Source organism: Larimichthys crocea, chromosome XVIII (genome assembly GCF_000972845.2).
Source record: "Larimichthys crocea isolate SSNF chromosome XVIII, L_crocea_2.0, whole genome shotgun sequence".
Lineage (NCBI taxonomy): Eukaryota > Metazoa > Chordata > Actinopteri > Sciaenidae > Larimichthys > Larimichthys crocea.
The window spans coordinates 17,352,984-17,379,926 of record NC_040028.1 but is presented as its reverse complement, the minus strand read 5'-3'; the positions used below and the strand labels follow the sequence as shown (position 1 = coordinate 17,379,926).

The window sequence follows — 26,943 nt, the reverse complement described above, 5'->3', positions numbered from 1 at the left end:
GAGCCAGCCTCAAGTGGACGTTTGAGGAACTGCAGTTTTTGGCACTTCTGCGTAGGCTTCACTTCACCGCCATGGAGGTTTAGCCACCCAGTTCTTTTATTGCAGTCAGATCAGCCAAATATTATATGTACAGGTATCTTCTGGAATAAAGTTATTAGTTGTACAGTATTATGTGTTGTTCACTTCATGTTTATATGGTGAGAAAAAATCATTCTGGCGCCTGCATGTCGTGTTGATTTTAGTATCCCAATATAATGCTCATCAATCTTGTTAATGTCAATGAGCTTCAAACGGACTAAGTGTGCTTTTTTCTCTAATTCTGTTCACACCTGGGTGTGTGTGTGAGTCAGCATGCTCGGGTAGAGGCTGTTTACTGTAACACGCGCTGACACATAAACTTCAAACGCCGCCTCCCACAGTCTGATGTGACGTGATGCCTTACAGTGGCCGCTGCTTGAGGGAAACATTCCTCTTAAGTTGCCGTGGCAGGTTATTAATGTGGGAAGAACTGTTCAATTGTTCTAGCTGACATGACTTGTGCTTGTGCTTGTCGTGAACTGATTCTGCAGAAACCGCCTCGGATTAGTAAATACCTGCAGGCGCAGGCTCCCACTCTGGGATACGTCACTTTAAATTGACATTATATTGAGCTTCACAAACAAATAAAAACTTCTGTTGTATTGGCACGGAGACAGAAAGCCAATAAACCAAAACCTGAACTAATAAAAACAGAACCATCCGTCATAGTTAGTTACCACTAGACACTTACATGTACATGTACCTGTGTTCCAACATGTTCATCTGCCTTTCACGCTGTCATAAAAAGATTAAAACTTGAGGTAATCTGCCAGTTTTGAGCTTTTCCCACTGAAGCCACAGAAGGCTTTATCTGTGATGTGTAAAACTGGCTTCACCTTTAAGTTTAAACATTAAGTTAAAATTATATTTTAATAACTTGATGCATCGCTATTGAGTAAACTCCCCTACAGCTATGTCACCTCGGCCAGACACTTTAATATAACGTATAATAATATATAATTTATAAGGAGCCATACTGCATAATGAAAGGATGTGATAACTCCACCACTACACAAAGGATACAGACCCACACTTTTATCATCTGACATCGGAGTCCTGGGGTTGACATGCACACACACACACGCAAAGACTGGCATTGACACAATTGTGCTTTATTGCTGTACAGGTACAGTACTTATAAAACATTGGGAAGATAATAATTATGAAATTTCACATACAATCTTTTTTTCTTTCCACAAACACGTACGTATGCAGGTTAAAATATACTGTATGTCATGTACAAAAGAAAGACTACAATAAAAAACAAAAAAACAAAACACTATGAAAGGCAGTGAAATACTCCTGTTCAGGTGCTAAAATATTGTGTGTCTCTCTGGACAACTATACATGGACAATGTCTTATGGACAATAAAATGGCCATTCTGCACTGGCTGTAGCACCAGAGAGCTGATCTCAGCGCAGAGGATATTAAGATTTCCTGACTAACAACGGTGACTGGCAGTAATCTGGCTGCCAGAGCTTGGTAACGCTTACGACAGACTGAGCTAGATCATCAGGGATTGTATGTGACAGAGCTGATGTGTGTGTAAAGGGTGGATGTGAATGGATGGCGAGTGTTTAGATGAGAGACTAGGAGGGGCAGTGCAGTGATTCACAGTGCAGTGGGAAGCAGTTCTTCACATTAGACAGCCATCTTTTCAGCATGAGCACGTTATAGAGGGGCCGGGGCCCGACATGTGGTCATGCAAGTTAAAAAGCACTGATATGCTTAAAAAGACAATTAAAAAAAACTCCTCATTTCATAATTTCAGTAAACATATAATACACAAATCTGTAACGCACAGGACTAACCACAACCCTGGCCCTCATGACGGACCAGCACAGAGGCTCGAAGTTCTCTTTCGCATTGGCAAGGTTGACTTTTTTATTATTTAGTTTGATCACAGATGGATTTAAATTCTCGAGTGAATGAGCTGAGTCATACTGTGAGGAAAATGTTTAACATAGTTGCTGCAATGCAGCGCTACTCATGCAACCTCGATCACAGCAGGTATGAATCATGGAGCAAATCAATACCTTATCAGAAATTCTGCATCGATACGAACTTTTTTCTTGTTTTGTTTTTTTAAAGCAGAGTGGACTGCATACATAACTTCTGAAGACAATAACACATTAAGCAGTAGATACAGGCGCCTGTTCCAGTAATAACATACACAGCGTTTCATTGATGTGCACAGGCAGTGAAAGAAAATTGAGCATTTATACATTCAGCCAGTCAGTCGAAACAAAAAAAAAAATAAAAAAATGCAGCTCAGCTGATTTGCCATCTCTGTTGTGAATATGAGCAGCCTCCACTAATTCCTCTTGGACGTCCGTGCACCCCCCGTGCACCGACAGCAACCGGGAGATCGATCCTGTGATGGTGCTGCTAATTCGTAAAGGCCGAATCAATCAGACACATTGTGGGTGATCAGTGGGAATGAGAAATCAATTAGAGCTATTGATACTTTGCGGCTCTCTGACAATTTGGACCTATCTTCAAAGATCAAACAACTTGTCGAGACACACCCAGCCCATTACAGAAGTCAACACGACACCACATAAATATTGTGCAATAAAACATCCATATACAATGAAAACATCTGCCTTGCGTCATAGGAACAGAACAACAGGGTCAAGAGGAGGGGGAAAAAACAAATATTAAATAGAGTATAAAGAATTTCATAGCCATAGACAATCATTCTGAAAAAAAACAAACAAAGATATTCACATTTTAAAATAAACCTCTTCTCTTTAACTCATTGCATCTAACCCAAAGACATTCTTAAATCTCAGTTTCACCATGATAGACAGTATTATCTCATCTCTTTCTGCATCTTTCAATTCAATCTGTGCGCTTCTCTGCTATAGTAAAAGCTAGAACATACAACACGAGTCACTATTTACAGAGCGGTTATCATGGAGACACCCGTAGAGCCGGTTTGATCCATCGGGAAGGTGAGCAGGGACAAAGGTCCAAGACCAAGTTGGGGCGGAAAGGCGGGGGGGGTCTGTTTGTTTGGGTTAAGTTAGGAAAGGAGATGAAGGAAACACACCTGCGGTGGAGGAATCTGTACAAGAGTTTTTGAGTTCGTCTGTGCGTGAGTTCCTGAGCTCTGCACAGTCTCCTGAACAACCCTGAACATGCACAACTGCCCAGGTGTTGATGAGACACAATGAGAGTTAAGTCGCTACTTTTCAAGTGTAGACTGTTGGTTTTTCTCCCCGCCTTCGATGTTCTTTTGATTCATTTAGAAACACTGACTCAGCACTGAACCACAGTTTTGATTTGGTCGTTTATGTCAGTCTGTACATATGAGTATGTGAGGACTACTGTATACATGTTTCTATAACTATACTTTCTAGTTTAGACATATCTTTGAAAAGTTGTGTCACTTTGGCACAGAGTTTCATGTTCACAACATGAACTTTATACCAGATAAAGTTATTTTACCTTCAAACAAAGCAGGGTTTTTGTTGGATCCCCTTTCCCCAGTAAAGGTTAGTGCAGTACTTTGCAATTTGGCCGGAGGTTTTTGTTCCTCAAAGGCTGGTAGTAACAATGGGGAAGAGAAGTGCACCTTGGGATATTATACTGAGGTTACCCTGACCCCTGGTCGCTCGTTGCCAGGGCTGCAGTAGCACTTGGAGCCCAAATGTGAAGGGCTAAAAGTGAGAGCTGTGTACCTGAAAAGGGTCTCGTGTCCAAGCCTGTACACGGATGCTAAAAGCTGGAGTTTGTCCGGAAGGCGTTGGTTGACTTGTAAACTTCAGAGAGGTCTGACACTCGTAGGGTGGGGGGTGCACACACAATCATTCATGGGAACATCACAGGACAGCACGTCAAGTATAATCAGCACCATGTTTTGGGGTGGAGCTCCTTTGTGTGCAGCAACAACATGATAGGCTAAGATACAGATGGACTAAAGGGGCCATTTAATATCTGACTACTATGAAAACAATGTTAGTGTCTGCTCTTTAATTCAGCCTCTCATTGACTGACATCATACGTTTGAACTGAAAATAAATACTATTGTGATCGTCACTCTGTTTTGTTGATAAAACCTTTCCACTCCTTCCTTTCCATTTTCTATAGATAACACTCATTGCTGAGCTTCTTTCATACAAGTGTTTGACCTCGACCGTCATACATCGGTTGAGGTCAAAGGCGCTGAGGCCCGACCTTCAGTCCAGGGACGAGGCTCACGCTTTGGGCCTTGGAGCTTTAACCTTGCCCCTGGGCATTGAGGTTACTTTGTCCACATATTTAAAAAAAAAAAAAAAGAAGTGCGAGTGTGGCTGAAGAGAAGGAGAGGGAGGAGATTCATAGCCAATACATGTGACTGCGTCACACAACCTTCGTCATGGAGAGGCCTTCCTGTTGGTCCAGAGCAGCGTGGGGGGCAAGGGCGGGGACTGAGGTGGACGGTGCTTCCAGTCGCCCCGCCCCTCACACTGCGCTCGCCGCCATCGCAGGAGCTCCCCGAGGGTGGTACTCTCATTCCCGTTGGACAGACGTAACCGCTGGAACAGCTGGAGCAGGGATGGAGGAGGAAAGAATAGACATTTACATTCAAATCACACCCTGAATAATGATTTTGTCCTCAATGGATCGACAAGTGGGCGACAGAAAGCTGAAATGACCGGGCTATGATCGGTGGAGGCGGAAAGAGGGAATGACAAGCAGTGATTTTATGAAAAGAAAAACTGAAACTTTATCTCACTGTCACTGAAGAATCCAAAAAACAAGCAAAAGAGATTCAGAATATCATCTTCTAGATTGATCGTGTCTTTATTAGTGATTACCTCCTCCAGAGCAATAAAAAGTTACAGTTTTCTCTGATTCATCATCTTAACAGGCAGTGATCACTGGGTTGGGCTTCTCCTCTTAAAGTAGGACACGTTTTCTCATGAATCATTCTCATAAACAACACAGAGATCAATCTGGGGCTGGCAGTGAGCCCTCTCATGAGACTGTTGATACAGATGGGAAGCAGTGAGGTGGAAGGGGGTGAGGGTGTCCCTTCTCTGACCGACAGCATCGACAACAACTCATTTCCATATTCTGTCTCCGGACCCTTCATGCATCACCTCAATATAGATCTTGCGAATTACAGCTGGGATCCTTTTCTTTTTTTTTTTTGCAGCCAGCACCTCTCGTTCTTTCTCACAGACACTCGGGTCAAATACAAAAAAGTGCACACATGCACACATCATTCAGTATGGAACACCTCATCAGTCATCTGCCAGTCAATACTCAGGTAAATCAATAAGACAGGAATTCTTTCTCAGTCAGTAATACCAGCAGCAGCAGGTCTGGGCCTTGATGATCCGCACCAGATTAGAGACTGGAGGTTATAATGGTGGCAGCTGATGTGCTGTTAGTGCAAAAAGAGTATTTCCTCCTGCTCTGAGACGAGATTTAAAGGATAAATGTGCCTTATTTTTTATTTGGTCAACAAATCCTATGAAAACATCTCAAGAAAAAATGTGTTATTCTGCAGTCACAGTGCTTTCACACCCTGTGATAGCAACAGTCAACCCTGAGCTTATTGATTCACTATTAATCTTCTTGGGATTTCTTCTCTTTCACTGTTCTCCTAATAAAAGTAAAACTTGATTTTTAAAAAAGGTACAGTGTATAGGATTTAATTGCACCTAGTGATTAAGTTGCAGATTGCAACCAACTGAATGCTGCTCACCTTGTGTAGGGTAAACTACAGCGGCTGTGAGACTTGCAAAAAGGTCCAGAAACGGTCCTATGTAGAGTCTGTTTGTCTGTTCTGGGTTTGTAGAAACGAATGGCGGACTCCACGGAAGAGGACCCGCTCCCTCTCTAGACATTGAAGTCTCATTCTAAGGTAACATAAACAGTGATTATCATCTTCAGGCTAATACACACAAATAAAAGGCATAGTTATGATTGCTATAATCCCATTTCTGCCAGTAAAAGTTGCACCTTTAAGATGTAACTTCACTTTCTGCCTCTCTGCTTTTAATCTGTGCTCGAGGTAGAGCTGCGAGCTAAATCGAATCAGTGGTGCTTCTAATTTAACGGTTTCTCTGCATGCTGCCAGGAATACAGTACATTTAGTGATGCTTACCGCATAGCCGCACGTATGCACACGCCAATAAATGCACATTGCATACTTGCATAGCCAGGATCACATGGGCATATCTGGAGAAGCGCACAGCTGTGAGTGAACACTCATACAGATGATTCCCTGCACAGGCACAATACTCAACGACCTAATCCATAATTTACACCTCCTTGCTAGGCCATTCACTGCACTGGCGCCAGCCAGGAACACCAGCTACTGGAACAGTAGACAAGTAGGAACACCATGTCCTTCTGCAGTGCATGACTGCACACACACACACACACACACACACACACACACACGCACGCACGCACGGACACACACAAACACAAAACTCGATGCAAATGAGCATCAGGTATGTTTTGACAGTCCAGTAACTCTGAGGGCCAAATATTTTGAGAGATTCATAGTTTTTGGCCTCGATGCCTAAAAGTATAAATCATTTTAACTATCATCTTTCATCAGTGGCAAGAAGGTAATGTCAAATTTACCTTGCGCTTAAAACTCTCTCTTATCTCAAGTATGTGGAATATCTTACATATGTCTTGCTTAAGCAATATTACATGAGAGGGTATGCTTTACTGTCATTACTTGAACACGCCTCAGTTCTGACTGCATCATTTAAGTGGCAATAATGAGATAAAGCTTAGCTTTGAATGTAATAATGTGATTATACAACAATTACCACCTCAAATGCAATCAAAAAGTGTGTGATTTGCTCTCAAAATAGAGACTGTTTTGCTCATATCATCTCTGTTTCCATGGAGACACACAGGGTATAAGTAATAACTAGAAAACAATCTGTCACAGCAGTAGACTCTTACATGTAAGGGAACAAGTTTACTACTCCAGCAAGTAGTCAGAGTCTGAGACCATTTCTAGTTGTAGTCAACTAACGTTAGAACTTTCTGGAGATTGTGGAGTTTCCCCAAACTGAATAAATATCACACATATACACACTAATCTGCCTTCAAGCTCTGTCTTGTTCTGACTAAGACATCTGCTGAGAAAAAGATTTTTCACAGCATTTTTAGTAACGAAATATTCTGCTTCAGTCCATGTTAGTCGAGCCTTTAAAAAACATTTTCTACAGGCTCCACCTGTATTAACGTCCAACAACGCCATAAATTATGATCGTTAAAGAGAGTTGATTTAATTATCATAACAGAAGGAATGTCGTAGTCTATGTACTACTTTATACTTTACAGTTTAGAAATGGTGTGTGTTTCAGTGGTTCTGTAGTTTTTAGTCCATCACAGTTTGTGTTGAGTTGGCAGAATTATGTCATGTGCCGTGAGAGAACAGGAGGAAGCCCCCTCATTAATTTGAAAGGGACCAGTCTGTTGACAGTGTGGGGATATTCGGTGTGGAGGCCTCAAGGAAAGAAACAATGCAAGGTCATCTGGCAAAAAATTCTGCAAGGTGTTGCTCTGGCCAATGAAACACGTGTAACAGCGCATTCCTGGTAGATTATTTGCAGTGTTTTATTGCCTGATAAGAATAAAAATTCATGATTCTGTTACTCAGACTGCCCTTCCTGGGTTTTATTTATTTGTCTCACTGCTAACTGAAACAGAACACCACAGCCGTTTGCATTATTTTAACACGTAGCTGTTTTCTGTCTAAACACCCGCTTACTTGTATATTCCTTCACAAGGACATGGGGGGAGGGAGGCAACATCCAAACCAACATGTCAATGGCTTGTTAATGTTATGGTAATATTATGGTAATGTATGATGACTATTGGTCATCCCAACCTCTCACAGACCTGTTGTCCTGAGGCCACAGAGTGTGATAATAACCTCTGAGCTTAAAATAACACACACACACACACACACACACACACACACACACACACACACACACACACACAGACACACACACACCAGGTTGGCAAGGCCGTATGTTTTCTGATTGATCACATTCAGCACTCTGTGTTCATCACACACCTTCGGCACAGAGTATTAAAAAATGACAATACACTGAAGTCTTTAATAAACTATGTGCTGCAACAGCTACACCATTTGCACAACACTGACAGGAGGAAAAACATGACTAACTGTTCGAAATCTTTCCCAAAGGTCGCTAAGTTGTATCTATTTGTAGAACCTTTTAACCCAGACTGGCAGATGGGAGCGGAGAGCACAGCGGGTGGAAAAAAAAAAGAGGGACTGAGTTGAAGGGGAGGTCAATGATGAGCTCTTTCCTGGAAATTTCACTCGTAAGGTTCGGAGACATGGGGATTTCTGAGAAACTAGCATGATACCTCAGCTCACACATACGCTTGAACACTGGCAAACAGGGGATCCATGCAGACACACCGAGGCCTCTGTCTCTGTCTGTCCTTCTCATTGTTAACGTGTCGTTATAGTGAATAGCACGCATGTGGCACAGTCACTCCTCCCACTTTAAATGTCATTACTTCCCCCGGTACTTTGTCTAAAAGAATATTAATCTCTGTGCCATCCAATTATTTAGCTGGCAAAACAGACAGTCTATTCTTTACATAATTATTCTAGACTGCTGTTGACTAACTATAGGAACCAAAACAAGCTGGTTCATTCATTCCTAACTGAGTTGTCCGCCCCCCTCTTCTTCCTTCAACCCTTCCCTTTCATTTATCCCATTAGATCTGATAATCCTACACAAACTCAGCCTGGAATGCAGATAATTGAAAGGCATTTTGGGTCGCAGAGTTCTCTTGAATGAACTTGATCCAGACAACACACCAGATTAGAAAAGAGCCAAGATATAAGAATCTCCTTTTCCCCATGTATCCATGTAAGAATGAGTAGCCACACTTTAACTGAACAATTCTTAAGGGATAATATCAAACACGTCATTTATGAGGATGAAGATCTGGAGTGACTCCTGTGGATGCACAAGTCTTAGATGTAACACCAGCGACAACAAAGAATCTGGAAAAAGACTTTAGGCATGTTTAAAAAGTCGGCCGTGCGGTGGATTCAGCACAGAAATGAAATTCCAGCAGATGAATAAGCAAAGAATAAAAACTGCAGCTCTCCTTTGTGAAACCGACTGACTTGAGGTTTGAGCGTCCGTTAGCAGTAAAATATATGTGTGTTAGTGTTGCTCATTTGCATACGGATTAGCATATGCTAATCCAAGGACAGCGTCAAAGGAAACAGACTGTCCACCACAAGATGCTTTTAACGGTGATCATGTCTCGTGTTTGGGAATGCACCACAGAGAAAACAGACTGTATTCTCCATGACCAGAGGTCATTTTAAATGTAAAAAACGTATTTCTTGTAACCTTGAAACTGTGATTGAACTGGAAATATTTTATAAAAAATAAATCAAACTGGAGAAATCTATTCAAATCCACAGAAAGATATTCATCTTATTCAATTATGTTGGACAGTTATCGCTGTTAGTGTCACTAAATGAGAGTTCTAACACTTAATTACCCAAAGAAACCGACCGCACAGATTTTCACATTACACATTATCTCACTGCTAATAGCCTCAAATGAAGAAGGCATGATAACTTCATTCTCATCTTATGATTAGCAGTATAGTTAGTTTTGACGGCATTAATGTGTGCAGGTGTACAGATGCAGAGAGTCGAGAGCTGCAGTTTCCTTTCAGCGATTAGGGATTTAAAAAAAAAAGACGTAGACAGTAGACAATGGGAGCAGGTCGAGCTACATTATGCTATGAGAAAGCAGTGGTTTTCAAGATTTTCAGAAGATTCAAATCTTTATTTTTATTTTTTTAGCAAAACATTTGGATTTTTTCTGCCAAAAACACTGACTATCAATGGAGTCCATTGTAGCTGCAATGAATTCAAGATGACCACAGCCTCTGTTCTCCATGAAGGGGCAAACTAAAAATTCTTGAAAGCCACCTTTCAAGTCTAAAAACAGACTCTGGGTGGAGTTTTACTTCCAACTTAGACAAAACTTCTGAGGCTTTTTCTTTTTACAAAAAGAGGATCATTACTGCTACGATGATCCCACACTGGCTCTATGAAAAACACTGCTATTAAGGGTGGAGAGCAGCAAGGAATGACATACACTCACCACATCCCTACATGTGAACAGGGCTTCCAGTGAGCCCCCCCCCCACTGCCCCCCCCCCCCCCCTGTTTTAGAGGGCGGCCCCCGCACCGAACGGAGAAAAGTTGAGATGACCCCTCTAGGAGATAAAGGAGGGAGTTAGAGTTACCGGCAAAGCTCATTAGAATCAAGCAGAGACAGAGAGAGAGAGAGAAAGAGTCATTTAGGTACAAGAGAGCAGCAGCAGGAATGTGCTTCAGACTTCTTTAAAGGCTGTAACGAGACGGCCTTAAGCAGGGGGTGCTGGCACGTCAGTACTTTAGCTCACACACACTGAAAAACTTCATAAAGGTGCATAAGGTGAGTTGAGCCCCCCTAACATTTAGTCAACCTGAGGATTGTGAAGTGGGAACACGGTGTGCCTCTTCACTGGCAGTGTCTTAGGAATGGCCTGTCCTTGGTTTGCGCCTGAAAGTGGGACACTACGTGCTTTGCTCCTTCTTCTTGCTGACAGTGACACTCAATCACTGACTGATGCAGCCTGCGATGAACCTAAATCAGTTTCCATCAGGTGAAGCTGTCTTAGTGTGGAGAGAGTGTGTGGACCAGGACGAAACTGCTGCATCCTGGAATACATGATGCAGAGGCACAGAAGTTTCGTTTATTTTTTAATCTGACAACGTCCTAAAATAATGATTTTTACCTGTAGCTCAGCTCTTCGTGATGAATTCTCATCCATCGAATTTCATACTTGGGTTGGACACGGAAAAACACTCCTGAGCAAAGAATAACAGGCCTCTCTCTCTCTGTCTCTCTCCCTCTCTGTCTCTCTCTCTCTGTCCCTCTGTCTCTCTATCAAAGATGAAAAACTAGTTTTGATGTGTAAGTGTGAAGAAAAAGTCAAAACAAATGAAAGGCATCATTAAAATTGAATACATTCTAAGTGAATTGCCACTTCTATAGAGATTCACAAATGAATCTCGTGCTTCAGAGATGCGAGCTGCTCAGGCACAGGATAATCATCATCCGAGCTTGTGACTGGCTGTCCTTGCGGAGGTCTTGCAGGCTGCATTGGTCATGTGACGGCTTTAAATAATTAAGGCTTTCTAAAATACACGTGTTTATCAGTTTGCGGCGTATCTCAGTTTTCAAAAGCTTCTTCCATTCACAGATGGTTTCCGCTTTGTGATCGGAGTTTTATCAATTGCATATATCAGAGACTGTGTGTGTGTGTGTGTTTGTGTACATTCCTGCATGGCAGCATGTGTGCGTGGGCTCGTGTGCAAGCGTGCAAGACATTTAATCCTGTAACCGTACACCTGTCTACAGAGCAAGGGAAAGCTCGCATGTCATGAGTGATACGTGTTGTTCAAAGGAGGCCACTTTCCTGTCTACTCAAAATGTCAACAAACCCAAAACAAAACAGATGCCTGATACAGTTGTGTAGTCACTGTGCGTGTGTTGGTGTGGCTGTAGGTGGGTTGGTGTGTGTGTGTGCGTGCAGAGGTCTGAGTATTTCACAAAGTGTTGGAAAGGAAGGTTACGACATAAAATAATGCCACCTGTTGCCATCAGTGTGAAGCATTTTACAGTAACTCACGTCACGTGTGCAGCTGTCGTGTGTGTGTTTACCTGAGTATGGTGGCTGTCCATGTGTCTGTGCAGAGAGCTGGAGCTGGAGGAGTTTGACTTGCTGTGACTCTCATCCTCCAGCGACCCTGAACGCACAGAATGAAAAGCGCGTTACAAAGAATACAAACACGTGACTGGAAGTCCACCCACACGCAGACAGACAGAAGGACGCTTCACTCTTCAAATGCAAGCGATTGGCAGAAGGGTTGAAAAAGCTTTTGTCATCATGCATAAAGACCCTGAGGCTGTCAACCTCTCTGATGGATTAAAAGCAACATTATGTAACCTTTCCACCTTAAAATAACAGCTTCAGAATCATACACTGACATAATTAGGTGCCTCATGTCTCCGTCATTCCCACTCATGCACTGTGTAACTTCTGTGTGTGGTCGTAAGTCACACACCACCAACGATTTCACTGATTTCAGTGAAACTGGATCATATTTTATGGAGACAATGTTTCCTGGTTTCCCCTCTGATGTCCTCCGACTGCTCCGCCTCAACTTTTGCCAGATAAACAATAATCTGCTGATAGCCAGTTAGCTGTACTGTCTGTGCTGGGTGCTTTAGACCACCAGGAGGATGTTTTCAGGCCTGGAGCAGGAGCAGCTGCATATTTTCCTAGTTTTTACTCTTAATAGTAACAAATGCACATGCACAGCTGTCCATATTCAAGACAGCGGCGTATAAGTGAACTGCAATCTATTAAGTGATTATGTGACTTTGTTGTGACATGAGTAAAAGGGTAATATGAGCAGCTTAGTCTGGCCTGGCAGATTACTTTCTTCATTCCACAGGTTGAGTCAGCGGTGTTAGCCTCTGTAACATGACATTAACTTTTTATCTTCTTTCAGGCAAACTGTGAAGTCTAAGTAGTCTGACATCCATAATTTAGTTCTATGCTTTGTTCATCTAGCTGCACAACTACACACCGACGTGACAACTTAGTACAGATTTTTTCACAATCTATTCAGCCTGGACTTCTGTTAGCAGCTGTATGTTCTTGCTCTTGCTCTTGTGTGTATTATCCGCTTCACCCTCTGTGTTGGACAATGCACAGAGACACCTATATGGAAAATAATGTGATTGTCACCGTTGGAGATCTGGTTGCCGTTCTCGACGGGGGCGGGGCTCGAGGAGTGAGGAGAGTGGTTGTTGGCGTTCTTGTCCTGAAGCTGCAGAGACGGTGACGTGGGGGCAGAGCCGCATTCATCCCTCCCTGGCAGATTGATATTAGAATTGAATCCTGGGAAGAATATTTGTACATGTTAAAAAACACACTACACATCAGGGCATTTTCATTTATATGTATAATATGTATAATCATCATAATATTTGTAGGGTACAGAAAAAAAGTGATGTCTGAGGTTTTAATTGGTAATAAATTGTTTTAATTCTTATGAAGTTGAATAAACTGTCTCCATCCGGTCTGTCTGCTGGGAAGGTGACTCCACATGACCTGCCTCAGCCTGTGCTGCAGTTCCTTGGGGCTCACATGCTCTCACACACACACACACTGAATGAGGCGAATGGAGTGACTGCGGGCACATATGTGTATGGGAGTGTGAATGGGAATCCGTCAGCTGCCATCCCACGCTGGGAATGCGTGCCTTGTGCCTCCCCTCCCTCCCACCACCCCCCCGAATGGTCACAAGATGACTAAATATAAATTTAGCGAACTCTACTATAGGTCCCGTGGGGTGGGTGTGTGTTTCCGAGGGACAAAAGGCCAGGTAGAGGGAGGGAGAGTGCATTTCAGGGCTGCATACTTGTGATGAGATGAGTCACACTGAATATTTGGATTTGTACAATGAACGCTGTAATGAGGGAGAACTGGACTTTTATCCGGTTTTAGGAAATTTGTGTGTTGCTGTTAAGGCACGAGGTGTCTTATGACAGTGATTTTCTGAAGCTTGCCAAGACCACCTGCTCTCTTCCCCTGGCATTCCTGTGGTTTTCTAGTTCCCTGAGGATGACGAAGAGGAGGAGGCGGAGGGAGAGGCAGCTGCTCTTCACAGAGATGTCTGAGATAGCAGCTGTAACCCCTGGCCACTCCCACAGCGTCAGGTATCACACTCGCTCATTTAACAGCCGAGAGGGAACGGAAGTAGGCCATCCTGTTAAGCCCATTGGCATCCCTCTGCGCTCTGATCTCCGCGTACCGCCTTGCTTCGCCTACTCAAAATAACAGCAAGGTTGTGAACCCCAGTGCCAGGTTCCCCCCCGCCCCGTCACATACACTGTTTCCATGACGCCAGCGCTTATCCTGCGTCTGTCCAGCTGCTGACGAAGAGTCAAGCACAAGACGTCACATGAGGCACAAGCGTCAGCCTGGGCGCTCGCTGTCATACCTTCTCTTATAAGGAGCTCCGCTTCCCAACCCTTGAACTTGTTACCGTTGTGAAAGTATGACACAGTTGTGTCTCTGAAATATGAGCCTCATGCAAGACGACCCACCAAACGTTAAAACTTTCACTTGATTGTCATTTTTCTAACCGTTCGGGTTGTCCCGTGTGCTGCTGCTGGGCAGTCACACCGCCTTCAGAAGAACATGAGTAAGCTGTTGAATATTTGATACCCATCCTCATCATTCTACTGCTCATGTATTATTAATCCAGCCACAACAAATACACTTGGAGGAAAAAGAGACTCGGATAAACACACAGTGGGACAAGGCGGCTTCTGCTTTCTCGAGCTGCAGTGTACGTAGACGGGAAATTCACTTTCATAAAAACAGCACGGAGGTAATCTCGTCGTGGCTTTGAAACCTCTGACCCGAGGAGCCTCCCTTTTCACTCACCGCGTGTGACAAATATGTTTGGCCTCGTTTTGCAAAGGTCAACCTTTGCGTCAGTGTCACAGAGCCTGTATGTGCTCTGCATGCAGTCCACCGAGCCACACACCAGCACGGGCTAGATGATGCTTACAGTGCAGTGTGATGCTAAGTGGGCTGCACCAACTAGCTCATTAGGTAACACGTTAGAAGGCAGCTGCAGCAGCCAAAGGGCACAGTACTGGAGACTGTAACAAATGGACTGCCTCAAGTGGGCCAAAGAGGGTGGCTGGCTACAACACCTGAATCAATGTAAGGGGTTTCTAGATGTAGGCTAGAGAGGTGGGATTTATGAGGAGGGCTGTTGGGTGTTGGTGCATCACACGTCCCTACCACAGAGGGACCCACACACAGAAACAGGGGGTTATTATTACTTACCTACAACCTCACACTGCTCCTGTTGTACAGAAGGTAATCACCCAGCACCCCATTAATCATGTGGCGCAGACTTTGATCATGAACTCATCACAGTAGATAGAACACATAATGGACACATGCACTCTTGCACATGCACACACACACACATGAATACCTACAATCAGGTGGTTTGAATGGGACACAGTGTGAAAAATTGCAACAATGTAAGGCTGTATTCAGACCGAATCAGGCACTGCGGGGTTGTGTGGCGGTGTGTGGGAGTTCCTGTGGCTGTGGGTGTTTGCGATGAACATAACCGCTATGAAACAATCAGGAAATAACTTCACTTCTCTGATTCACTCTGTCCTTACTGCTGCTCCCTCGCTCTCATTTAGGACACAGGCCAAAGGAAACTTCTTGGTGTCATTACTGCCTGCACTGCCTGCAGCTAAAACACAGTCCCCTGTTCAAATGAATAGGAAATCATTTTGGATGTAGCGCCGGATTAGGTTGGAATCAAGCCTAAAGGTTAACTACCCATTCCTTACATATATGCTCACTAACATATTGGTGTTATCCCAGCTGTAACTGGACCATTCGTGCAGTTCGAAACTTTCACTCAGACAAAAAGGTTCAAAACTGTGCTCTTCTTTCTGCTTGTGGTTTTGGTTTGTGTAACCGTGTGCATGTGTGTGTGAGCATAATTGACCGACCTCCATCTCTCATCTTGCGGCCAGATGTAGACTTCCTCAGCAGACTGCGTCCAGAGCTGAACAGAGTGTTGAGCTCATCCAGGGGACTGGTCAGGGGTCTGCCATTGGCTGGGTTGAACAGCAGGGGAGAGGAGGAGCACGAGTGCGCTCTCCGAGGCTCAGGACGAGACATCTTCACTGGGGAGTAGGGAGGTGGCTTCCCCAGCGGTTCCCCACTTGCTCTTTGAGAGGACGATGTTTTGGGGGAGTCTGTGCTCCCTGTGACAGATGCTGCTCGCGTCAAGGCCAAGAAGTTGGCCTCTGGTGGGAAGGGGAAGTGTGAAGGAGGTCTGTAGGGGGGAGGTGGGGCATTTGCAGGAGGAGGTGGAGGTGGAGGGGTGAGTGGAGGTGTGGACTTCTTCTCTGGCATGAGGACAGTGAGGCTAGGGGAGGAGTCAGCCCTCTGGCGAGCATACTGTGGGGACAGGGGGCTGTCAGGTCCAGTAGCGTAGTTCAGGTTTGTCTCAAACACCGGCAGCTTCTTTACCTCTAGAGGGGTGAGGGGCGACTCATCTGAAGCAGGAGAGCAGGTAACGGGGGAGGGGGGAAACACCAGGAGAGGTGGTCGATGGGGAAGCAAATTAGGGAACGGTGCCGGGATGTCACAGCTGCCATCTTTGCCGTGTGGAGTTTTGGCAGTTCCGCTGCTGAACGTACTCTGTGAGAGACTGATGTCCATCGCAGAGGTCACCCCTGCTGTCAGGCGTTTGGTCTCCCCGCTCTGAGGCGGAGATGTCCCTAATCCCACCAAGCCTAAGCCTAAAGCCTCCAATTTGGCTGCCTTGGTAACCACAGCAGCATGAGTTCCACCATCTTCTGGAGGAAAATATTTCATTTCCTCGTAGACGGCCTCGGAGTCGGCCTGCTCTGGGCTATCAGGTGGTTCCTGGAGGCTACGAGCCCGTGGTTGTTGGGAGCCCAACATCTCTATGTACACGTCCTCCTCGTCTTGGCCTTGGTACATGCTCAGTCCTAGCCCTTGTGGTGCATCTACAGAGGCGGCTTTCTGCATCAAACCACCAAACCCGGCAAATCCACCAGCACGGGACAACAACGCCAATTTCATATCAGCAGGGCGCAGCTGGTGGATGTGGGGTGCTACAGCGTTGATCTCCTCATATGAGCCCGTCAGCTTGGTGTTGGGACTGCGCTTAGGTTTGGGGGGTGGCACTTTCCTCATGGTTGTGTAGTCATCACTGTGGGGACGTGGCTTGGACAAAGCTGGGGAAATTATAAAAGAAGCATTTTAAATCCAGTAAAAGGCATTAGGACACAGCAAAAACCCACCATCTGTTGTATCTACTGAAGAGCAGTGGAGGTGATATACCTGCAGGGTCTGTGGGGGACAGCTGGGATTTAGGAGGGCTTCCAGCTGGCGAACCATAACCCTCTGGAGTGGGGCTCTCTTTGGCTGCCATCACCAACCCTGCACTAACCGCTTCATAAGACACACTCAGACGAGTGTTAGGGTCCCTCTTTGGTTTGGGAGGAGGCTGCTTACGGGGAGAGGAAAGACTTCCCCCGCCTGACCCGTCATCGTTGGTATAAGCTACCTGCTGCAGGGCTGGTTTGATGGATGGACTGGCAGAGGAATGGACCATGTTCTCCATGGCGAGGGGGGTGGGTACTGAGCTAGAGCGAAAGTGGCGAATAACTCGAGTGCTCCCGTTGGCGGTGCCCTCGTAGACTTTCCCGCTTTTCTCCAGAACCCTAGAAATGGGAAGAATTGAAATGAAAAACATAAAATAAAATAAAAGACCGTTTGTGTTTTCTCAATCATCCGTGCTTGATTCATGCTTTTCAGAGAAGCATGAAAGCTCGAGCTACAGGCACAACCTTTTCCCATCCAATCATTTTCTGATCTGAGTTAATCATATCATTTAGATCATCAGTAAACTGAAACTCAATGTATGCCTGCTTAAACTGTCATTCCACAAATATTCGCTAAGGAGGCCAATTGAGGATAAAGACCAAAGAGATGATGCTTTAAATCTAATCTCCTTGCAGTTAATTTGATAATATCCAGTTTGATATTTGCTTTGGTAATCTGCGTGAGCCATCTGTTGGTTCCACAGTTGCAGGCGGGAGGTGGCCGGGCATGTGTGTAGGTGATAGGGGGAAGCGTTTAAAAGAAAAAAAAGAAATCAGGTGAGTTTGGTTAAAATGTTCATGTGCCAATTAGTTAATCCATTCTACTGTGCGGCAACAATTACTCCTCTCACAGTCCGCCTATCGACACCCCTCCTCCTGTTCAAAGCCTCCCTGTGGGCCTGTCTTCTGTCCTAGCAGCAAGATGGTACGTGCACAAGGACACATGGAGGATAAAAAAAAAAAAAAATCATGCTTATTTTCATCTTTCAAGATGTATTGCTTTATCTTTGTGCTTAAACTTAATTTAATTTATTTGAAAACGTATTTAAAACTGTGATTGCAGGTGCAGTGTGGTGACTTTTTTACAACTTTGTCTTTAAACTCTGGTCATTGCATATTAAAATCATATGCCAGTTTTTACTATACTGGCATTTGTTCCACTTTTTTCAGACACTTTTAAGCTTTATGTTTGTCTGACACTGAAGCATGTGTGTGTCTGCGAACACATATTTTATATTAAAAACCCTTTTTAGCATGTATTTAGTAGCCAATCATTGTCAATGAATTGTAGGTCAGTATTATGTAACCATGGAAATAATCAACACAAATGGGAAAGCATAAAAATATATATCAAATATACACATTTGCAGATCACATTTCACAAATTACCATAAACCATTAACAAGTTTTTTTTTTTTAAATTAAGGAAGTGACTTTTTGCCACCGCCTCTAAAGAGCTTCTTATTATCTTTTTTTTTTAAAAAAACCTTTCGAAGCCTTCCGGGGTTATTCCATTTTCTCCAGGCATGATATGTTATATTGGAATGAGGCGAGGTGGAGATAAGGATAGCGTTCCATAGGTGCAACACAATACTAATACAATCTGATAACACAGCTCATTATCTGACTATCCATCATGAAACATACAATTAAAGGCCCACAGCGCACGGGGATACAATGACATCATTAATCACAAAACACATGTCTCGCAGACACACACACAAACAAACACAAACACACACATCTATAGAGGCAAACAATTCCTTCATACGGTAATGAATCCTGTGAATGACAGTAACTGCAGAGTGTTTATTTTCCAGGCTAAATAATTGTACAGTCACAATGAGGCCTTCACATTCAGCATCATGGATGATACTGTAGTCAGTAATAGGTGAGAATATAGTCCATCATCCAAACAACACAAACATTATGATCTGGCTAGAACAGGGACCAAACATTAAAATGAATGATGAGTGTACGAGCTGTGACAGTGTTTGATAATTTACCTCCTGACGGGCTGATCCTCCTCCTTGCCCACCGGCTCAGGCCTCTCACCAAGCGGTGGGCTGTTGCCAAGGGTGTTGAGAAGGCTGTTGCCATGGCCACGCAGGCGGTCGCTCTCCCGCGCGATGTCGGACGCGTTTTGGATGACCAACTGGTCGTACGTTCGCAGCCCCATGTCTTCTGCCCCCTGCAGGAAACGCTGCACGCTGCACTCCTCTTTCTGCTGTAGCGACAGCCTGCGATGAACGCACCGTCTGGCCAGCCAGCCGCGCACCACTGAGGCACGAGGAAGACAGAAGTGTCAGCGAAGCACAGACAGACAAACTCTAAAAAGAACATGGGTCGTTGTTTTTTTTTTACGTTACCTTTCTGACAGGTGATGATCTTTTTATGGAGCTGGTAGCAGCGGTCGTTGAGCTGGTCTGCCTGCCAGTATCTCAGAAACACTTTACTGCTGCCCATCTGCACACACAACGACAATCACAAAAGTGTGACTTGCTAGTTGAGCGATGGGAGAGCAGTCATGTAGCAGTGATGTATGATAATAGGTGGGTGTGGAGTGTGGTCAGGGGGATAGGGTTCGCATGTTGACTCTGCATTCATTTCCTAGGCTTAGGGGGCATTTCAGGGGGTAACGGAGGTCACTCTATACCAGGTGCACAGAACTGTGGGGCTGACATACTTCCACTGATGGACACTATTCATTCCAACACACGCTACTTGTAGGAGTGGTGTGTGCGAAGTGTGTGTGTGTGAAGCAGGAGCAGCATGAATAGGTGTCTGCTGGGCATTGTGTAGGAGTGTGTGTGTGCGTGTGCAAGGCAGGAACTGATGTGACCTGTAGGGTCACACACTCAGACACAACAGCAGTCTGGCAGACAGGACAGAGACGGGGGGGCGGGTGGAGGGGTCCATGCTGCTGCTGCTGCTGCTGCTCTGTGTGTGTGTGTGTGTGTGTGAGTGTGTGCATGAGGAGAATGATGATGAGGTGGGACAGCTGGAGCGAGTTGTCAAAGATTCCATGGGATCTTTAAAATAGAGGGTCAGGGATTAAGTCATTTGGCAAATCTTTTGTTATTGATGGAGACAGAAAAAGAGGCAAGACGTAGACTCACACACACACACACACACACATGCACACACATACACACACCTGCCATCCCTGGAGTTTGGACTGTTGCAGAACTGAGCGGCATCTCTCCTCTGATGATAACCTCTTCTTGTCTCCCAAAGTTGGGACCACGAGGTCTTTATATCTGAGACACACAAACAAAAACAGGAACACATCAGAGACAAAAGATGTGTGAAAAGATGTGCTGAACTTAGAAATTTAGAAGAGTCGCAGTGGAAACCCCCCCTCCCTTCCTCTTTTCAGAAACAATGGGTTCAAATGTCAGTGGGGTCATACGGCAGACCAGCCAAACAGCATCTGTTCCCATTGGTGTTGCCCTGGGCAACCGTTGCTATGAATGGTCAGCTGGATGGAGACAGTGGTTTGTTTGTGCCTGGGATGGTGGGGGGTGAAAGGGAAAGTGAGCAACAGAAGTGTTGACACAGAAAATATATATACACATCACTTTATATTTAAATAAGCGTGGATGCTTTTAAATGCAGTGTGAGGTGTGAATGTGTAGACATGAAGGAGTGAGTAGTGTGAGGCTGACATTTGAATGCCTGAAATAAAACAAGAATATGACTGAAATAAAAACATCCTCTCCGTCCATAGGCACTTCAGTTCTGAGCTCCTCTTCACGTGCTCCAGGAATACTCAGCAGCCGCACGGTTCATAAGTGAAAATTAAAGTTAACATGGTGTAAATGGATGCCAGAGTAATTTTCCATTTGCGCTGGGTGTGTTATAAATATTCTATCCACACTGTCCAGCTTTGACTAGCACATTATCACCTGTGACAGACAACTGGCAAACGTTGCCTACAAAGGAAATGGATACACGTTAATAATATTAACACAAAGTGGTGGGTTGATATACAATACTAATTAAATTAAGATACATGTGGAGTAAACAGGGAATATTGTGGGCTTTTCTCATAGCCAGTCTTAGTAAGTAAGTACAGGTGGAGTCAGCATTAACAATGCGCTCTAGATTTATATTAGAATTATTCAATTTTTTGATTCAATTTTAATTATATAGCATAAAGTAATAACAGTTATCTCATGATACTTTCCATGTAGAGCAGATCTAGGTTGTATAATTTACAGAGACCCAACAAGTCATCATATTTTCCATGGGTCCAACTGCATAATAATTCCTGATGCTATCAATTAATAACAGATTTAAGATTTAATTGTTATTTTGTACCCACAAGAACATACCTGTTCAAATACAGTGAGTCAATTTAGTAAGTCAACAGCGACAAGAGACACAATTCCTCATTTTTAAGACAACAGATTGAGAGTTTACACCCGTGTTTCTGTCCAGGAGCTGTAAGTAAATATGATTTGTTTATCTGGAAACTGAAGGATCTCGGAGTCAGCCTAAAACTGTAAAGTCAAATAAAGTTATTTTAAACTGTGATGAGGCTCATGATACCAATAGCTGATATGTCTGGGGGAGAGGTGACCCACACAGATCAATATTTTACAGGTAGCCTATCTTTTTAAGTCTCTTCTTTGGCTTTACTACACCATACTGTAACTACAGTACAATCTACTGAAGGATAAACTGTACCTGCATTTATTGAGTGAGTATTTAATGTATACGCACAGATAAATCATCATACAACCCCTCCAAACTTCATACCAGTTGCTCAGTGCTTTTCGTCCGTCAGAGTTTCTCTTCTGTTATCAATAAGAGGCAGAGCCAGCTGATGATGTCATCTGATGAGGAAAATATAACAAGCAGATGGCTGGACGCATAAACCACTTGTGTTGTCAATAGTGAGTAAGTGAGGGCAAGTGAATGTGGGATGTGTTTGATTTGGAAGAGTGGGGTCTGTCTGAACTCTCCCTAACCCTCTCTCTGTATGGTAATACCAGTCCTACAGACAGCACACGCTGTCCCACTGGGCTCATAAAACACAAAGGAACTCTGTAAACCCATGACCTCCCCTATGAGGATATGAAAACCATCGATGGTCCCAGCTTTTACAAGACCCAAGGGGACTTCATGTGGAGTCAAAGAAGTGAAATAACTCCTTTGATAAGAGTTTAAATGGAGGGCTACAGAGCACTAATGTGGTTCTCTGTGACCAAAGGGCCATCGGTGACTACTGTTACTGAGCGTCACAACGGTGGTAAAGGCGACGCAGCTGGAATTTAAACCACTCATTTCCACAGACAAACCTTCAGTTGCCACATCCTCGAAGCTTATTGGCTCCGTTTAGTCATGGACTTCCACCCCAGTGCTCAGCCTGAATGATGGATACTCTTCTGTAGGTAACTTAATAACCTACAAATGTGTGTGTTTATCCATCAGTTGGAGGTAATGAGGACCCACTTGGATTTATAGAAGTCCAAGTGGGTCCATTTGGCCATATAGAAAATGAGCTACATGCTTGTGAGCTACATTTGCGACATGCTCTTTGAATACTGATGCCTCTTTCTCATCCACTTTGCAACAATTTCGAACTGAAAAAAGCAACAACACATGAAGGGCTGAGACGAGGTTTAAGTGGCCGTATTTGACCTTACACATTGACAGAAAATAAACCCGGGCCACAAAACACATAGTGTATCATAAAAGACAAATAAAAGCAATAGTAAAATAGATTTCCTCATAAATCACTCTGGTTACCAGGACATAATGTAATTTGCTTCAGGCAACCACTATGACTTAGTGAAGTGGTCTGTATGGTTCCAGTGTGTGTGTGTGTGTGTGTGTGTGTGTGTGTGTGTGTGTTTGTGTTCACTAGAATATAGCAACCTCAAGATTAATGGCTGATTCACTGGCATGTCAGTTTGATTAGTCAAGGGCAGGGGTCTGTTTTGAGAAAGTGACAAATGGAAAAAAGAAAAGCGAATAAGAAACTGGTCAAAATTGAGATAGCGTGATCGTGCACGTGAAAGGATGAAAGAAATAAAACATGTTGGGATCAGGAAGTAATTAAAAAAAAAGGAAAAGAAGAAAATGGTGGTTTAGAGGAGGGAGCATGTGAGAAAAGGATGAGAAACTGTGTGTGAGAACGAGCTCTGTGAAAACAGCAGTGTAGCCCACCCCCACTCTGCTGCAGCTCCCTCCTTGGCCAAGGCTGTGTTCATTCATTGGCTCTGTCTGAACCCGGTAGAGGACAGAGAGAGAGAGACAGAGACAGAGAGAGAGAGAGATATGAATGGCACTTGGGCTGAGCTGAGCTGAGTGGTGTCTTTGTGAGTGGCAGCTGCTTAAATTAACCTTAATGTATAAACAGCAGGAACACACGTCAGACAAAGGCACATTAAAAAAAGAAAAAAAGAAAATCAAATTAAAAAAATCAATTTGTATGAACACAAAAAAAAACCCCACAATGCTCCAGAAATGAAGGGTTACTCCATCATTTTGATTCAGCTTGTGTGTTTCACTAGTGAGACGGTGTCTCTGATAGTGTTGTACTGCCTTGTATTGTGCCTTTTTTTACAAATGAAGCAGACATTTACTACTCTCTGGTTAAACACATACATGTGAGACTTCTACAAAGTTTGTCTTTTCTTTTGTTCGTCCTCACTGGAATGGACTGGATAAAATAATTGGCCTTGTATCACACAGAACAGAACACAGCTGCTGTCCAGTGTGCCGATCCTGGAGTCTAGGATCCTGGCTCAGTCTCCTAGACTCCAGTAGCTTGGCTTGATTCATCAGGCTATTATTATTATCATCTGTTCACATCACTACACTGGATACGCATTGTTTCAGATCTTGTAGATGTCTTGCCAGTCACCAATCCTGCCTCTGCAAGCCATTTTAGGTTCATCTGTCTACTGGCGGTAGCTCTTCTTCTGTGCTCATATACAGTAACAGCATTGCAGCCAAACTATGAATCTAGCTGAGGTAGATCATATTCTTGCAGCGGCGCACCAGGCCAAACTAGACTAGTTTAGAGGGCAGGCTGAATGCAGTTTGACACACCATAGAAGATGTCTCCTGTGCTGCAGTGATTAGAGGCTGATTGACAACAGCAACCAGAGTCCTGGAAGTTCAGCCAACCAAATTTATCAATGAGTAGATGAGAGTCTCATTCATGATCTCGTTACTCACCAGGCCTGTGCTTCCGCATTATAGGAGCAGTGAGCCTCTGCCTTGCAGACAATCAGAGATTTTGCAGCAGATCTTAAATAGATTACGCAGACTGTAACCAACTGTGCACGCCCCCTTTGAAGGGTGTAGGAGAAACTATGCTGGCCACAAAACTCATGAAAAATGCAAAAGCCCCTATGGAGTATTTTGTTTGTCCATTCTGAGCTACTATAGAAACATGGGGGTGCAGCATGGCACAGCAGAGTGACCGCTCTCTCAATCGGCTCAATCTACGGTAACAAAACCATACGATTCTTATTCTCAGACGATTGTGCACTCATGAAAACATACTTATGAATATTAACATATTCTGCCAATAAATCCCCCGAAATCTTGCACCCTGGACTTGTAAAGATGGATGCAGGTTTATATGTTAATTGGCGACACTAAATTGCCTGTAATTCTTAATGTGGACATTAGCAATAGCTGTTTGTCTCTCTGTGCCCTGTGATGTGGTGACATATCCAGGCTGTACCATGCCTCTAGGCATATGTCAGCTGGGATCTGCCCAGGCCCTGCAACCATGGTATGACCTGACACTGAGCGGTCGTGGAACATGAATTAATGAATGAATGCTGACAACTGAAGGTGGAGTAGTGAAGGTGTCTACTGAAGCTCTCCTTTGCCAGTGCTCTCTTTGAATGGTGCACTGTCTTCACTAACTTTACTCATCTTCTAGCTTACTGTAGGAAGCGTTCAGCAAAAGATCAGACCTGACAGTGAAGTCGACTTTCCTCGCTAACCCACCTGTATCTCATTTGCAGCTCTACAAGACCTCCCGTGGGAATCAGACACACCAGTGTTCTGCTTTCTTGATTCAGAGTGGCAGGTTACGCACAGGTAATTCTCATGACGTGAAAATGTCAGGTATTTCATCCAGCTGATTCCAAAAACAGATAATTAGCCATGCTCTTGATGTCCTGTCTGCTGATTTTTAGGTTTCTTTTGTCTTGTCTCACTCTGCAAAACCCTACACTGACCGGACAGCTGGTAAATTGGAGGAATGGAGGACTACATGCCAACTAACCTGCCACAAGTGGTAATAGTATGTTCGTTGCTCAATCACACCCTGTCAAGCTGTCTGATGTTACATCTCGCTGCAGGACGTGTTGGGGGGGAAAAAAAGCGAACAACCACCTGACCATCACACTGCCTGCTTCACAATGGGTCTCCTTCCCGGTGCTTGTTCTTCTTTGGGTCGACTCTGCTCCCGCCCCAAGCTGCCATGCCATGCATATTGTATACTGTAATGATCACAGGTGGAACTTTGTTGTCATATGCTCTCTTTTTTCTTGTTTTCTATCTGCCTCTGTATTATTCTGTCCAATAAAGCCAAAAAATCTTCCAAAATTCTGGACGATTTAAAAAAAATAAATACTGAAAAATATGTTTCCCAAACCTGACAAGTGTGAGTTTCACACCATCTTCATGTCTCCGCTGGTTAAGTTGAAGTAAACTCAGCTTTACAAAACAATAGACGTGACTTTTGTTTGGGTATACTCTCATTTGGACCCTTCTCAACCATTTATCTTGATGTCAGACGTCCTGTCTCTGTCTGACAGTGAGCTCTATTCATGCAAGACAAAAACTAAGAACTCTAACTTTGCAGTGTGAAAATACAAAAAAAAAAAGTCCTGGAAACCAGCCTGGAATCTCAGACAAGCTGCTTGAGAGTCAAACCACCTCGACCTACGCTTGACCAACTCACTGCAAACACACACACTCTGGTTTATACCCAGCCCTAACGAGCTGACTCTTGTACTGTAGCTAGCACAGTGCTTTCATACAACACTATGACACTCACATATGGCTTAGCAAACAGATTTCACAGAACCCTCATAAGGAATCTTTCAATTACAGCCTGAAGCGTGAGAAGGCCGGCTCTACAAGGTCTATCCATCAAAAACACAAAGGAGCTGGAGGCAGCTTACAGGCAGACAACACTACAATCTATATTGGATTCACTTCATCATTTAACTAGGGCCTAGTTCTCTAGATTCAATTCCCAGCTGAGGTTTTCCCTCATGAAAAGACCCATTATCTGACTTTCACTTATCTATTTCACCTGGTATGTGTCTGACCAGAAAATATTAAGTGTCAGACTGTACTGACAATAAATACAGCACCCTCATCCATTTGCACAACGCTCCACAGGGCATGGGTAGCCTCTTTCTCTTTTCTTTACTATGCATCCTTACGCTGGTTACTTTCTAAATCCTGAGAGTCGCCTAGTCAGGATGAGAAATCTCACCAGAAACCAGATAAAGAGTGTGAGCCATGGCCTTCTATGTAAGCCTTCTTATTTAATAATAATAATAATAATAATAATAATAATAATAATAATAATAACAATAATAATAATAATAATAATAATAATAATAATAATAATAATAATAATAAACAGCATTTTGTTTCATTATATTTTATCTTTAAGTTTAACATTTTGTATGAGTGTGTGTGGTGATGTGATGATGTTTACAGCAGGGTAGTGGAAACTTTTTTTTGGGGGGTGTGTGTGGGTGGGGGTCATGTGACCAGCTTTGTCCTCACTTATTATCTGGCAGG

The 26,943-nt window shown here is 43.8% G+C and overlaps 1 protein-coding gene across 4 annotated transcripts in view; it reads right to left on the bottom strand.

Moving 5' to 3' along the window:
* Positions 1–1,959: 1,959 nt before the first annotated feature.
* Positions 1,960–26,943, bottom strand: part of myo16 (myosin XVI) — a 95,893-nt gene continuing 70,909 nt past the window's right edge. For 3 of the 4 annotated variants that reach the window (XM_019261183.2, XM_027291004.1, XM_019261182.2), the window contains exons 28-35: positions 20,303–20,405; positions 19,515–19,611; positions 19,152–19,425; positions 17,102–17,484; positions 15,736–16,995; positions 12,926–13,078; positions 11,833–11,918; positions 1,960–4,611 (exon numbers count right to left, since the gene is read on the bottom strand). In XM_019261183.2, coding sequence (XP_019116728.2) covers positions 4,441–4,611; positions 11,833–11,918; positions 12,926–13,078; positions 15,736–16,995; positions 17,102–17,484; positions 19,152–19,425; positions 19,515–19,611; positions 20,303–20,405 — 2,527 coding nt within the window. In that variant the 3' untranslated portion in view covers positions 1,960–4,440. Of the gene's footprint in view, positions 4,612–10,224; positions 10,340–11,832; positions 11,919–12,925; positions 13,079–15,735; positions 16,996–17,101; positions 17,485–19,151; positions 19,426–19,514; positions 19,612–20,302; positions 20,406–26,943 lie in introns of all 4 variants that reach the window. The other variant, XR_003464158.1, reaches the window with a different exon arrangement.